Here is a 16,001-nt window from a genome sequence, read left to right on the forward strand (position 1 = left end):
ATATAAAAGGTATCCCTGTTGGAGAGGAAGAAGTAAAATGGTCACTGTGTGGAGATGGTATATACAGAAAACTCAAGATTGTATCCAGAAAACTATTAGAACTAATACATTCAGTAAAGTTGCAGGGTATAAAATTGGTATGCTAAAATGTTACGTTGCTATATGCTAATAATGAACTATCAGAAAAATTAAAAAACAATTCCGTTTATAGTTGCATCAAAAAGAATAAAGTACCAAGGAATAAATTTAACCAAGGAAGATATTGAAAACTATTGAAAACTACAAGATGTCAGTGTAAGAAATTGAAGACAAATAAATGAAAAGCTATTCCATGCTCATGGATTGGAAGAATTAATATTGTTAAAATGTCTGTACTACCCAGAGTAATATTACAGAGTCAGTGCCATCCCTATCAAAATTCCAATGACACTTTTCATGCAAATAGAACAAATAGTCCTAAAACTTATATGGAACCAACCATAGAAGACCCTGAGTAGCCAAGCAAGGTTGAGAAAGAAGAACAAAGCTGGAGGCAGCACACTCCCTGATTTCAAGGTATATTACAAAGCTATGGTAATTAAAACAGTGTGGTATTGGCATAAAAATAAACCTTGATCAATGGGGCAGAATACAAAGCCCAGAAATAAACTCTTGCATATATGGCCAATTTATAACAAAGGAGCTAAGAATACACAATGGAGGAGGGGACACTCTATTTTGTTTATTTATTTACTCTGGGATATTCTTTAATAAATGGTGTGGGAAATATGAGATTGCCAGTAATGGGGAAATTGGATAGCTACATGCAACAGAATGAAACTGGATCATTATCTCACACCATATACAAAAATTAATCCAGAATGGATTAAAGAACTGACTTAAAACCTGAAACCACAAAATAGAAGAAAAGCTAGGCGGTAAGCTCTCTGACGTAGGTTTTGGTGATGATTTTTGAAACTGAAAACAGAAGCAACAGAAGGAAAAATAAAAAGTGGGACTATCTAACTAAAATATAGTTGGATTTAAAAAAAACGGGCAGAATATCTGAATAGACATTTGTCCGAAGAAGATCTACAGATGGCTAACAGGTACATGAAAAGATGTTTTAGGGCATTAATCATTAGGGAAATGCAAATCAAAACCACAGTGAGATGCCACCTTGCACCTGTTAGAATGGCTATTCTCAAAAGGGCTAGAAATAATAAATGTTGGTGAGGATGTGGAGAAAAGGGAAGCCTTGTGCACTGTGGGTAGGAATGTAAATTAGTACAACCACTATGGAAAACAATATGGTGTTTTCTCAAAAAAATTAAAACTAGGGGCATCTGGGTGGCTCAGTGGGTTGGGCCTCTGCCTTCGGCTCGGGTCATGATCTCAGGGTCCTGGGATCGAGTCCCGCATCGGGCTCTCTGCCCAGCGGAGAACCTGCTTCCTCCTCTATCTCTCTCTCTGCCTGCCTCTCTGCCTGCTTGTGATCTCTCTCTGTGAAATAAATAAATAAAATCTTTAAAAAAAAATTAAAACTAGAACTACCATATAATTGAACAATTCCATTTCTCAGTATTTTAGGAGGAAAATGAAAATGCTAATTCAGAAAGCTAAATGAACAGGAATGCCTTGGTGGCTCAGTCGGTTAAGTATCTAACTCTTGATTTTGGCTCAGGTCATGATCTCAGTGTGGTGGGACCGAGTCCTGCATCTGGCTCTGTGCTTTGTCTGCTTGTCCCTCTCTCTCTGCTCCTCCCTCTGCTCACTCTTTCTCTCTCTAAAATAAATAAAATCATCAAGACAAATGCACCATGCATTTGTTACGGTGTTCATTGCAGTATTACTTATAGTAGTCAAGATGTGAAAGGAACCTATGTGCCTATCCACTGATGAATGGATAAAGATGTATGTATACACACACACACACACACACACACACACACACACACACCCACACACACACACAATGGAGTATTAGCTGAATAAGAGAATGAAATCATCCCATTTGTGGCAATATGGATGGATCTCAAGGGCATTATGCTAAGTGAAATGTTGGAGAAACACCTATACTGTATGATCTATCTTCTATGTAGAATCTGTGTGTTTTTTTTTAATTGAATTAAAAGACAGTACTACATGGTTCTTACAGATAAAACTTTACAGATGAAAAGACAACAGACTTAAACATTTGTGATTTTAGGTTTTGCAAGACTCAATTTCCCAGAACCAGAGTATATAAATAACCTAATCAGAAGATTCAGAGTATACTTTTAACAAAACCAGAAATTCCTAGAGTGGTTTAAGATGAGTTGGCAAACATTTATATAAAGGGACAGATGGTAACTATTTTAGGCCTTGTTGTAATTCAGGGTTATATAGTCTCTTGGTACCACCTCTGTTTGAATCCCAATTCTGTCGTTTGTTGTGTTCTTTTGATCAAGCCATGTAATCACTGTACCTTGATATTCTCCTCTTTTAATGGAATGAGGCTTGCTTTGAAGGCTAAATGAACGAGCTATTTGCAGTTATGAATGTTTATTAGAACATCATTTGAGGACAGTGTTGGGAGGATCAGCAGCACAGATCTCAGAGCTGCTGACCAGGGCAGTAAGGCATGCAGCTCAGACAACCTTGAATCTGACACCTAGGCTGTGAGGAGGGTGGGATGATGCCCTTGAGTTCTGCTGCTGTCTGTGATGAACAGATGGAGTTCTGTAAGTATATCAATGAAATAATGGAAAATACTATCATAATGGTCTGACATGATTGGGAACCTCTGAGTTTAAGAAGTTTGTGACTCCCATCTTTTAAAAAATATTTGTCTTCTCTGCATTTTGCAATATCAAGCTCTTAAGCTAGATGAGACAAAGTTCTAAGTGTCATAGAGAATTATACTCAGTGACTCAGTAAATATAAGCGTGGAACTAACACTTCTTTTCTAGTTCTTTGTGTTTGAGTAGCACTTTTAGCAATGTTATTCTCTTTCATGTTAAGATTTTCAAAGCATAGAGTTTACTTATTTATGTAAGAGAGAGTGTATGCATGGGAGAGAGAGAATCTGAAGCAGACACTGCACTGAGCTCAGAGCCTAACGTGGGGCTTGATCCCACAACCCTGGGAGCATGACCTGAGCCGAAATCAAGAGTCAGACGTTTAATCAACTGAGCCACACAGGCATCCCTTTGCTTCTGTATTTTATTTCCCTCACAGTGTTCTTCAAGTTTCTTACAGCAGTTTCCCCATCTCTTCATCCCAGATCCTCATCTGCTACCTCTGACGATTATCCATGCTTTGATGTTTCTCTTGCCCACCTGGATTCTTGCCCTGCTACTTGCTCTGACTTCTGGTAACTGCCTTTCCTCCTTCGGTCTTGACAGTCTTCTAGTGACCTCTGTGGCTCCTCACAGGTCCAGCACAGCCTAGATTTTTGTTACTCTGACCTTTAATTTACTGGTAAGGTTTATATGTGTCTGTAAAGTTTTCCATTTTAAAAAAAGTTTTATTTATTTAATCTCTGCATTCCACATGGGGGCTCGAACTCATAACTCCGAGATCAAGCATTTCATGCTTTTCTGACTGAGCCAGCCACGTGCCCTGTAAAGTCTTTCATTTAATTTTATATACTGCTTACTTTTTTTTAATAAAGATTTTATTTATTTATTTGACAGAGATCACAAGTAGGCAGAGAGGCAGGCAGAGAGAGAGAGGGAAGCAGGCTCCCTGCTGAGCAGAGAAACCGATGCGGGGCTTGATCCCAGGACCCTGAGACCATGACCTGAGCCGAAGGCAGAGGCTTTAACCCACTGAGCCACCCAGGTGCCCCTATATACTGCTTACTTTTAATAAAATTGTGACAAGTCTTAAAAGTAAGAGGTGGGACACTGAAATTTATATGGTGCTGTTGATCAAAGGAAAAAAAATAAGTACGGAAGTCATTATGAGAAATTAGAATAAAAATCAAGGAAGTGAGAGTTATATATAGATTTTCACATTCTTGAATGGCTTTTTTAAAAAAAAGATTTTATTTATTTATTTGGCAGACAGAGATCACAAGTAGGAAGAGAGACAGGCAAAGAGAGAGAGAGAGGAGGAAGCAGGCTCCCTGGTGAGCAGAGAGCCCGATGCGGGGCTCGATCCCAGGGGCTCGATCCCAGGACCCTGGGATCACGACCTGAGCCGAAGGCAGAGGCTTTAACCCACTGAGCCACCCAGGCACCCCGAATGGCTTGTTTTTTAAAAGATTTTACTTTGTTAATTTGAGCGAGAGAGAGCGTGAGAGAGAGCATGAGAGGGGAGAAGGTCAGAGGGAGAATCAGATTCCCCATGGAGCTGGGAGCCCGATGTCGGACTTGATCCCTGGACTCTGGGATCATGACCTCAACTGAAGGCAGTTGCTTAACCAACCAAGCCACCCAGACGCCCACATTCTCGAATGGCTTAAGAATGGATAGATGTGGGGTGCCTGGGTGACTCAGTGGGTTAAGCTTCTGCCTTTGGCTCGGGTCATGATCTCGGGATCCTGGGGTCGAGCCCCTCGTTGGGCTCTCTGCTCAGCGGGGAGCCTGCTTCCCCCTCTCTCTGCCTGCCTCTCTGCCTATTTGTGATCTATCTCTGTCAAATAAATAAATAAAATCTTAAAAAAAAAAGAATAGGTAGATGATAGGCTATTTAATAGTTTTTTTTGTTTGTTTTTTTAGACTCTAGTTGTCTTTTAAATCTTGCTTATTTTTCTGTATCCCTTTAGAAAACCCAGTTGCACTTGGTGGTATGTTGTAGTAACTCTTAATTCTGTTATAATGGTAATATCAAATCCTAATAAAACAGTATCAGATTATGAAATTTTTCATTTTTTTATATTTCACTTTTGTAATGATAATGAGCTCTGAATTGACATTATTTCACTTGCATAAAGCATATTAATAGTTACTATTTTAATGAAAATAGGAATGTTCTTAAAATTTGGGGGTAAAAAAGAAACCGAGTTTTGGTATATAGCAATAAAACTTAAAACTTAAAGTCCAACCTTCCTAGAAGAGTCTTTTATAATTTTCTTTATTCTTTTTTTTTTTTTTAAGATTTTATTTATTTATTTGACAGAGAGAGATCACAAGTAGACAGAGAGGCAGGCAGAGAGAGAGAGAGAGAGAGAGAGAGGGAAGCAGGCTCCCTGCTGAGCAGAGAGCCCGATGCGGGACTCGATCCCAGGACCCTGAGATCATGACCTGAGCCGAAGGCAGCGGCTTAACCCACTGAGCCACCCAGGCGCCCAATAATTTTCTTTATTCTGTTGATATTATGGAGATGCTAGGGTATGTGAGATCAGTTTTCCTCTTAACTCTTAGATGCAGTGGTTACCCTACTGATTCAGAAGATGTTATTCTCCCACCTGGTAAGAGTGGGGAATGGCACAGGCTTTTGTTATACATCTAGCCTCTCATATTTCTTTTCTTTTTTTTTTATTGTATTTATTTATTTGACAGAGAGACACAGCGAGAGAGGGAACACAAGCAGGGGGAGTGAGAGAGGGAGAAGCAGGCTTCCCACCAAGCCGGGAGCCTGATGCGGGGCTCGATCCCAGAATCCTGGGATCATGACCTGAGCCGAAGGCAGACGCCCAACGACTGAGCCACCCAGGTGCCCCTAGCCTCTCATATTTCTATCCTATCTGCCCGCATGAAAGATTTGACTCCTGAGGCAGACTGTGGCTTTTCTTTTGCCCTGTTCCTCCCAACTGTGGAAGAAGCGAACCGTGCAGGGCTGTTACCTGTGCAGTTTTTTCTGGGCCTCTTATCCCTAGAATTGTTCCATAAAATCTTAGTACTATCTTAGGGACTGTTAGGTCTCCTTTTGATGCTCTCCTTTTGATACTCTTTTGATAATCTTTTTGATACTCTATTTATTGTATAGAAGTAAAATAGATTTAAGAAAGACCAATTTGAAGTTTTCCCGTGAGTCCTAAGTTCTCCTTATCTAAAATGTATAAATGAAAAATGATAGTATAAAATCACTCTTACTGGCTTCCTAAATGGTAACCACATCTGTGTCTTATTAGTTATCAATGTTCTTAGCTGAGGTTGTACCAATTCTTGAATCACTACATTTGTTACTAAGGTTTAAAAAATGTAGCCAGTAAACAAACAAACAAACACCTTAAGGTCTATTCTCATGTATTGGGTTTCAGTTTGAAATGATTCAACAACCATTTTTGGAGGGATTTTTCTGTGTAGTACTGTGTTAGACACAGAGCATATAATGGTGAATAACACCATCTCTGTCTCCAAGGATATTACAGTTTGGTAATGGAGATTGAGAAGTGAATGAACAATTGCTCTATAGTATGCTGAACTGGCAAATTACTTGGATCTTTCCAAGCTTCAATTTTTCTGATCCATGACATGAGACTCTCATAAAGGTTGTTAAAATTAAATGAGATGGCAGCAGAATATGTAGCAAGACCTACTTTAGAAGCATGAGAGTGACACCATGACCATTCTTGGGGGGTGTCCCCCCAGGGGATGTCAGAAATTTCTCAGAGAAGTTGTTGATCACTGATGGAGCATAATTCTGAATGAGGTAAGAATGGTTGTCCTTTATTGCTTGGTCTTTCATCTTTAACCGAGCATTAAGCTGCGTTGTTAATACGTCAACATATATAATGTCTCAGGAGCATGAAAAGTAATGTTATGCAGTTCCATTTTGTGTTATGTGTTATCCTTAATTTTCTTTCAGAGAATTAAAGATGGTAGCCTAATTGATGCAGTTAAAACCATCTGTGTGGGGGATCATATTGAATCCGTAAATGGAGAAAATATCACTGGGTGGCGTCATTATGATGTTGTAAAAAAATTAAAGGAATTTAAAAAAGGTGAATCCTTTACCTTGAAGTTAATAGAACCTAAGAAGGCATTTGGTAAGTTGGGTGTGGGTGTGTATGAGTATGAAGTGTTCCCTTCCGTGCCTTGTCTTTCTAAGAGTAGTAAGTTCTGAGGTGTGATGCCATGTGATACAGCGTGTCCATTGAGACTGTAGAGAATAGCAGCACTACTGACAAGGGGAACAACAATTCAAGGAGAAAAAAGTTGTGTAAAAGGACAATTTCTGAAAGACCTTTGGAGTTACAAAGTCTCACATCCAGTGACTTTGTGGCTGTTCCAAACTCCAAGAAGGGCACATTGTATTACATTTATCTTGCTGAGCAATAAAATTCTTGATTGAGCTCTCTAAGCCATAATAACTGTTGGTTCATGGACCTCAACAGCAAAAACTTCAGTTGCACACAGAATTGGTATTTAAAATAGTTACCTCGTCTGTTTTAGAGGCTTCCCTCAATACCTTTCCTCCACTGGCATTTTGGATTTGGCAGCATCGGATGGGATGAAATTGCTTCCACTTTGGTGACATCTGTACTCGCTTGGTTTTAGCCACGGCAGCTGTGACCCAACTGTTCAAACCCCAAAGGGCATCTCATCTACAGGAAAATGTGCCAGCTTCTCTCTCACTACCCAGCACTATTTTAATAAGCCAAATGACGGCCTGGTGTTCATCAGTGTTGAAATATCTTCAGCAGAATCATTCTAGGCTGCCCTTACTCATCCATGACCCCACCCAACTTAGGTTCTTTCCTTTGCTCACAGTAGATAAATATTCCTTATAGGTTGTCTCTAATGAATGTTTTTTCAGGGCAGTTAATAAAAATGATGGGAGAAAACAATGGATCTGGGCAATTACATTTTCCCTCCCTTAGCAAGTAAGGGACAGATACTAACCATATGGAAATGTAAATTCTTCTCTGCTTCCAAGGGTTTCTGTGCCATTTAATAGAAATACAGTGTAGATTATATGACTTGGGGCAGAAAGAGTTCCATAGAAGATGTAAGAAAAGAATGCTTTGCACTGAGCTATGTATAGATCTGCTGAATCCCTATATTGCATGCCTGAAGCTAATAGAACACTGTATGTTAACTATCCTGGAATTATACTGGAATTAAAATAAGAAGGCAACCCCAAAAAGAAAACACGGGGTGGCAGGGGATCGGGAGAGGGAGAATGCCTTATGCCAGTGCTGTTCCTGGAGGGAATCATTCATTCTAGGAGACAGAACTATAGAAACTGTGATTCTGCATGGAGTACAACCCAGCTTCTGAGCTCACTTGTCACAGAAGGTGGGCAGCACTCAGGTTTCTGTCTACACTCCTTTTGAAGTGGTTGTTTTGCTAACCAACTCCCTGATTATTGTATAAACTGATAGGATGTAAGCAGTTTGAGCTATTTTTATTTGATTTAGACTCCTTGTAAATCAGTCATTCTCAATACAACTCAAGGAGTATAATTTTTTTCCACCTTTATTTCTACCACTTAGTCTGTTTTCCAAAGTTAATCTTTTTCTATTTTTTTCTTATTGTCTGCATCTAAATCTTGTGGTCCCTGTGTCTTGATAGAAAGTTGCTGGTATACTTTAACTTGGATGCTTGGTTGATATTAGTCTTGGACATTACAGAGATCATTGTATTTGGCTATTATTGCTCCATGATTAGATTTTTTTCCTTCAGTACCTGAGACACGTGTAGATGGTTGGGGTGCTGCTCTGCCTTATGTGCCTGACTACTATTGAACCTGTTCTCTGTTGCCCCATAGGAATTCCATGTACACATTTGAGAAGGACACTGGGTAGAATTTTCCTAGTGGGGGTATATTATTTTAGCATCCCAAATCCTGGTGGTGCTGTGGGTTAGGATATGTGGAAATTGATTTTGGAGCAATGATAGCTTTATCTTCTGAAGTTCCTCTGACAGCTTAACTCAGCCCAACTTAAATCTGCTGGGCCATATGCATTTTCCACTCTGGGTCGGAACTTGACTTTGGGCCATAGCTTGGGGATTTCCCTCTTAGAAGTAGGCCTTGCTGCTCTGCCCATACTTCTGCCTCAGTTTTGCTGATTTTTGTCTTGGGATAAAGGCAATGCTAGTTTGTTTCTCATCCTTTGACTTCATCCCAGTGCTTTGTGCTTTTCTTGGAAGGGAGTATACATTAAAGGTACTTGAGGGATTTAGCTTCCCCCAGTTCTCTTGGTTCTAATCTTATTTTTTTCTGTTTCCTTCCTTCCTGTGTTTTAAGCATTATCATGAATGAACTGATTCAAATTCCTAGTCCTTCATGATTATCTGTCTCTCATTGCCTTGGATTCCTAGAGGAGAAAAGGACCAATGTAGGTGAGGCCAAATGTTTTGGTCTCTGTGATCAGACAGGCCATCTAGGCTGAAGTGAAGTCATTTCTAGGATTTTACCAAAAGCTGTTGAAATAGCCATACACTCTAGTAGTTTGACATTTCCTTACCAACTTCCCTAAAGATTTCACCTGGGGAGTCATGTGGACTGTGTCCTAAAATGCAAGTAGTAGTATAGTTGGTTGCTTTGGAATGGTATAACAAGGATGATGAACACAACTTTCAGCTGTGGATAGGGAAATCTTTACAGCCTGCTCCTATTTGCATATTTTTGGTCCACCACCAGTCACATCCCACTTCCAGGAGCCATTATGTGAGCTGAGATTCTTTGAGAGCTATAGAATAAACACTTTCCAGGTTAATGAAAGGGCATTTTTGGGGGGTAAACTATCAAGTAGGTCTCAGAAACAGACTGTGTCAGTCATGCCTTGGGAAGGTCAGGAATAAAGGCCATTTCAGGAATGTATGAACCAGGCACCTTTCATGGCCCTGGCCTGATTAACTCCTTCCTGTTATTTCCTATCTTTGTATCACTTCACTCAGTATTCAAATTCCTGGGAGAGCAGGGGAAACTGATTAGGTCATGTCCCATCTTGATAGTGGGAAGGCAGGCATGGTTAATAGGGCCACCAAAATCATGCAGAACAGTGAGGGAGAAGTTTCCGTTTGGGTAGGAAAAAAGTAGCAGATGTTTGTTTTGCCATTTCTCCTAAGTTAATATACCTTGTTTAGTGGAGTGTGTTGGTTTTCTCTTGACTTTGAGTCTGAATGTATCCATGCATGATACTGTCAGTCTGGATATATCAGAATGGATCTGGAGGGAGGCAGGGTATTGTCAGCTGGCTTTGGGTGTCTGGTCTTACAGATTTTTTTTTTTTTTTTTTCCTGTTTGTGGGTGCTGCGTAAATGGCATTTTGGCAATGGACTCTCTGGAGGTACTGATAGCATTAAGTTTTAAAAGATTTTATATAGGGGGGTGGGGTTATGGACATTGGGGAGGGTATGTGCTATGGTGAGTGCTGTGAAGTGTGTAAACCTGGCGATTCACAGACCTGTACCCCTGGGGATAAAAATATATTATATGTTTATAAAAAATAAAAAAAATTAAAAGAAGATTTTATGTAATCTCTACACCCAATATGGAACTTGAACTTAAAACTCTGAGATCAAGAGTTACATGTTCTACTGACAGAGCCAGCCAGGCTGCGTCAGGCTTTCTTTAAGGCAGAGTAAAAGCCATGTTTTTCTTGGTGCTGGCCACCAGATTTGGAAAGGACAACAATCCAGATTGGGACTATACTCCTGAGACGGTCTTTCATTTATGTCTCCCCCAAATAAGTTCTTGAGAATTTTCTGTGTTCCATGTGCTCCATTAGGCCCAGTGGATACTAAGAAAGAAGACTAAGCCATAGCTACTGCCTTTTGAGGAGCTCACAGTTTAGCAGAAGGTTGTTATTGATTGAATTGTGCCCTTCTAAAATTCATGTGTTGAAGTCCTAATCTCCACTACCTCAGAATGCGACTGTATTTGGAGATAAGCTCTTTAAGTAGGCATGAAGTTAAAATGAGATCATTAGGGTGGGCCCTGATCCAATGAGACTGATCTAAGAGGAGAAAATTTGGATACACATACACATAGCAGGAGAATGCCATGTGACCATGTAGACCTCTACAGACCAAGGAGAGAGGTCTTAGAAGAAAGCAACCCTGGGGATGACTTGAAAATCTCTAACTTCTCTAGAACAAAGGAAATAGATTTCTTTTGTTTAAGCCATGTGGTCCTTTGTGGCAGCCCTAGGAAACTAACATAGAGGCCATTAGGCTTAAAGAAAAATTACAGTGTAAATTCTTTGACTGTGGCAGTATGAGTTCCCTAATAATCTAGAAGGTATAGGTGGAATGTCTTAGCTGTCCTTAGCCTTGGGTAGATGGCAGGAACATACTGATGTTTTCATTGAATAAATATTTGAGGAGTTAGTACATGCTAGTCTTAGAGTATTAGTTGTTGGAATAATAATAGTTTCTTGAACATCTACTGTATTCCATCACCATACTACCTCCCTGGTATATCACATGAATAAGAACTAGTTCCTGCCTTCAAGAAGCTCCTATCTAGTGGGAGGAGATGAATATGAAAAGAAATTCAGGGGCGCCTGGGTGGCTCAGTGGGTTAAAGCCTCTGCCTTCGGCTTGGGTCATGATCCCAGGGTCGAGCCCCACATCGGGCTCTCTGCTCAGCGGAGAGTCTGCTTCCTCCTCTCTCTCTGTCTGCCTCTCTGCCTGCTTGTGATCTCTGTCAAATAAATAAATAAAAAATCTTAAAAAAATTCAATAAAGAGAATTAGTGGTGCTAACATGTACTAGAGGCATAAAAGTCAGCCACATCAAGTCAACCTAAGGAGTTGAGGAAAAGCTTCCAGGAGAAAAGATTTGAGCTGGATCTTAAGAGGTGTGGTCAGTGAACAAATTAGGGAAGGTGGTCCCAGGGCGTGGGAGTAGGAATAGAATAAGCAAAGGTGTAGAGGTGTATAGCAGTGTCCTGTGCTTGGGAATACCACGTATGTCTGTATGATTGGAATAGAGGTTCTAGGTGATTGTGTGGCAAGAGATGAATCTCAAGGGTCAGTAGAGACCAAATAATCAAGAGCCTTATATGTGACGATAAAGAGTGGGCATTGAAGGGGTTTAAGCCGGTGGATGAGACTTGGCTTTTAGAGAGAGAGTTTGGAGACTATGTCACATAGGATTGGTTTATAAGCTCACCTGGCCAAGGAAATCCTTGAAGATTCTATTGTGTAGGTTGAGGAGAGAGAAGACGAAATCCTAAATGAAGGCAGAAACAGATCAGAGGAATAGACAGTGGTGTGCTGGAGCCATTTGTATACATCTTTTCCAAACTCCATGTTCAGTGACCTCATGTTAGGGGCTTGAAATTGGCTGTGGTGGCTTGTTTATATCATAGACACAGACAGTACAGCAAATTTGATTTTTTTTTCCTGGAGAGTTGCTGGTTACACATTTATCTGCATACCACTGAATATTAAGAAGGTAGAGTTGGAAGGTTGGAATATTAAAAAGGTGGAGTTGGAAATTCATTGAATGTAGAAGTAAAATAGACTGCAAATGACAATCCACAGATTTGTGGCTTGGGTGAGGAATGGAATGGAGTGCTTTACTTTAAGATGAGGAAAACTGGAAGAGAAATAGATTTGGGTGAAGACTTAGAAAAGAGACACTGTACTTACAATATAATTTTAGGCCTGCTGAGTTTGATACCTGTGAGAGAATTTAGTTGGAAATGTGTAAGAGGTAGACAAGTGTCAGAGAACTAAAGCCTAGGGAATGGGATTTATGAATAATTTGAAGCTGTGGAAATCCGATCACTCAGAATAGTAAGAAAAAGACCAAGCCTAGAGTTGTGGAGGAAGCCCAGCATTAAGGAGTAGAAAGAGGAGGAGCCAGCATAGTGAGGAATGGCCAGACACAGAAGAGACAGCCTCTGGATGTCCTTTTCCCAAGCACTCAAGGACCTATTACTTGTCCCAAGAGCAGGTGCTTCACTACAACTTTCCTAAGTTGGTGACAGGCTCTGAGGGAGAAATAAAGGCTGCTTTAAGACACACCCTCCGGGGTGCCTGGGTGGCTCAGTTGGTTAAGCAACTGCCTTCGGCTCAGGTCATGATCCTGGAGTCCCGGGATTGAGTCCCACATCAGGCTCCCTGCTCAGCAGGGAGTCTGCTTCTCCCTCTGGCCCTTCCCCCTCTCATGCTCTCTCTCTCATTCTCTCTTTAAAAAAAAAAAAAAAAAAAGACACACCCTCGGATTGTCCTGTGTAGATCAGAGTTTATATCACTGTTTTTCATCTAGGGATCTCAACCTCTGTGTTTAGAACAGGGAGTAGAATTGAAAACTTCGTAGTGCTTTGTGCGTAGTAAGGGTAGGTTACATTGTACATAAAAGTTACATGTGTTTTTGTATATTTGTGTTCCAGATATATATGTGTGTGCATTTGTATAATTGTGTTATGATATAATGTATATATTTCCCATCATGAGTCATAGCAAAAAATAAAATTTGGAAGCCACTGGTTTAAATGATTCCCTTGTTAAAAATTTGTAGTTTGGGAAATCTTTCCCATACCTAACATAGTTTCTCCTGGTCAGCTGCTTTCTGATCCAAATTCTCCCCCTTCTAGCCATGAGTTGATGGCAGTCTTCCCAGTCCTTATCAAGTATCGGGTGGAATGTCTCTGGTGGTATTTTTTTTAGGGCATGGCTCACTTCCGTTCCCTTTTGCCAATGAAAAGGAACATGTCTCCACAATGAGCTCAACCTTGCAGGGTTTGCCATGTAAACCTACACTTTCCCAAGGCCATGAAAACCCACTCTTCTTAACTTAAGCTCTAGGACCAGACTAGTTTAACTGGTTTGTTTCATTTGAGGACTTTTAATTGCAGAAAAATAACTGTTAAATCTATGAAACTTAGATTGTTTTACTTGGATGAGTCTGTATTTATCCTGGAGAAGTTCTTTTGTTTGTAAGTGTTGCCCTTTATGGAAAGATGTTTATAGAAGGAGACCCAAAATATTTTTGTAAATTGTTTCCAAAATCAGAGGGATTTGAAAGAAAAAGTTTACCTCCTAAAACATTGGTAGTCTTTATTTTGGGGTTAGATTTTGTAATAGAACTCTGGACTATGTCTTCTTTTAGAGGATTCATTTCTGTGCTATGTGTCTATCAGAATAGGATGTTCAGTATGTGAAGTACGTCTGAGTCCTTTGAGTCATTCACAGCTGGAAAACTCGGACCTCATCTTCATGATTCAGCTCACTGATGTACTTGTTTTCAAAGATGAAATCTATTTTATATCAAGAGAGAAACTTTGGCTTTTAAGTTTTAGATGATTTTTTAGATAAAAAGTATTAAATACTAGAAAAGTCTATTTTTCATGCTATTTCTAGTGAAAAAGTTTCAACCAACAAATATGTTTTGTGTCTTTTCATGTATACTGAATTCTACAAAATATACTGGGGACTATGATAAAAGTTACTAAAGAAGAAGAAAGGAAAAGTAGTTAAGTGTATAGACTCTGTCCTATATGGGCTGTGTGATAATGTGGCATTGGATGAATTACTTAAACTTTCTGTGGCTTGGTTTCTTCATACCAAAAGAGAAGATGGTAGTAGTATTTATCACATTGAGGATTAAATGATTAAACACACGAAAAAAATCATAGATTAGTCCCTGACACACGGTACTATTCAATAAAAGTGTTATTACTCTTATTATGAAGGGGTAGCCTTTCTTGTAGTTGTTCAACTTCAGGTGAGTTGAGTTCAGGTGCAGGTGAGTTGGTTAGCAAGTATTTGTTGGGAAATCTGGCACGGTTCCAGATCACATCTCCTATCAAATATGTCCTAGGAGTAGCTACCCGCCATTCTGTTTTCTAAGTACTTTCTAAGTAGGAATTCATGTAATCCTTTCACCCATGCTAAAAGATTAAGCATTTGTTCAAGGTTTCAGAGCGAGCTAGTGCGTGATGGAGGCAGGCTTCTAACCCATGCAGGGAACTTTTAGAGCCAGCTCTCTAACAGCTGTTTTGGATAAGTCTGTATGTTTGCTGTCCTCAAGGAGCTTACAATTTATATAAGGATGTAGGTACATTAAGAATCAGGTCATTCTATTAATTACAGTAATAGCTGCCATTTATTGAATGCTTATAAGAAGCAATAAAGAGCAGAGACTCTGAGACAAATTGCTTGGGTGAAATTCCTGTCTCTGCTGGTTATTACCTATGTGATTTTGGACCACTTACTTCCTCTGTTCCTGTTTCCTTATCCATAAAGTGCTGTGAGGATTAAATGAGTTAATATATGTAAAGCACTTAAAATAGTGCTTGGCACATAGTGCTGTATAAATGTAAGTCATTCCTTAATAGGACTACTGTTATGGCCTGTTTTCATCCTCCTGCCTTTCCCAAGAGGGATTTTCAGATAAGACTGAGACTTTGGGCTGTTAAATACTTTGCTGAGGTCACCCAGTGGTGGACAGGAAGTGCAAGCACAGTACTTCATTCCTGTTTGTTCCTGAGGCTTGTAGTCTTATTTTTTTTCTTTTAAAGATTTTATTTATTTATTTGACAGACAGAGATCACAGAGAGAGAGGAGGAAGCAGGCTCCTCGATGAGCAGAGAGCCCTATGCGGGGCTCGATCCCAGGACCCTGAGACCATGACCCGAGCTGAAGGCAGAGGCTTAACCCACTGAGCCACCCAGGCGCCCCATGAGGCATGTATTCTTAGCATCATATGGCACTGTCTTTCTAGAATACAATGTGAGCTAGGACATATGCTGTCATACAGACCTAAACAAAGTGTGCTTCAGCTGAGAGCTGACTTCTCCATGACTGGGAAGTGTTCTAAAGCTTAGAGAGTGCTGGGGGCTGGAAGAAATGGTAAGATTGGGACGGTACTTTCCCAAAGAGAAAGCCATGGTTTTCAGTAGGTCCCAACAGTATCAGGAGCCAGTGTCCTATTTCCATGGAGTTCCCCATGAGAGGTGACAGGACAGTCTTAAGAACTGTGCACAGGGGCGCCTGGGTGGCTCAGTGGGTTAAAGCCTCTGCTTTCAGCTTAGGCCATGGTCTCAGGGTCCTGGGATTGAGCCCTGCATTGGGCTCTCTGCTCAGCAGGGAGCCTGCTTCCCTTCTTCTCTCTCTGCCTGCTTGTGATCTCTCTGTCAAATAAATAAATAAATAAATAAATAAATAAATAAATAAATAAATAAATAAA

At 40.1% G+C, this 16,001-nt stretch overlaps 1 protein-coding gene across 5 annotated transcripts in view; it reads left to right on the forward strand.

Moving 5' to 3' along the window:
- LOC111143362 (GIPC PDZ domain containing family member 2) overlaps positions 1-16,001 on the forward strand; it is a 79,998-nt gene that overhangs the window by 37,672 nt on the left and 26,325 nt on the right. For 3 of the 5 annotated variants that reach the window (XM_022497052.1, XM_022497055.1, XM_022497057.1), the window contains exon 3: positions 6,718-6,898. In XM_022497052.1, coding sequence (XP_022352760.1) covers positions 6,718-6,898 — 181 coding nt within the window. Of the gene's footprint in view, positions 1-6,717; positions 6,914-16,001 lie in introns of all 5 variants that reach the window. The other 2 variants (XM_022497054.1, XM_022497053.1) reach the window with 2 other exon arrangements.

Source organism: Enhydra lutris, unplaced genomic scaffold (genome assembly GCF_002288905.1).
Source record: "Enhydra lutris kenyoni isolate GAN:26980312 unplaced genomic scaffold, ASM228890v2 scaffoldscaffold9, whole genome shotgun sequence".
Lineage (NCBI taxonomy): Eukaryota > Metazoa > Chordata > Mammalia > Carnivora > Mustelidae > Enhydra > Enhydra lutris.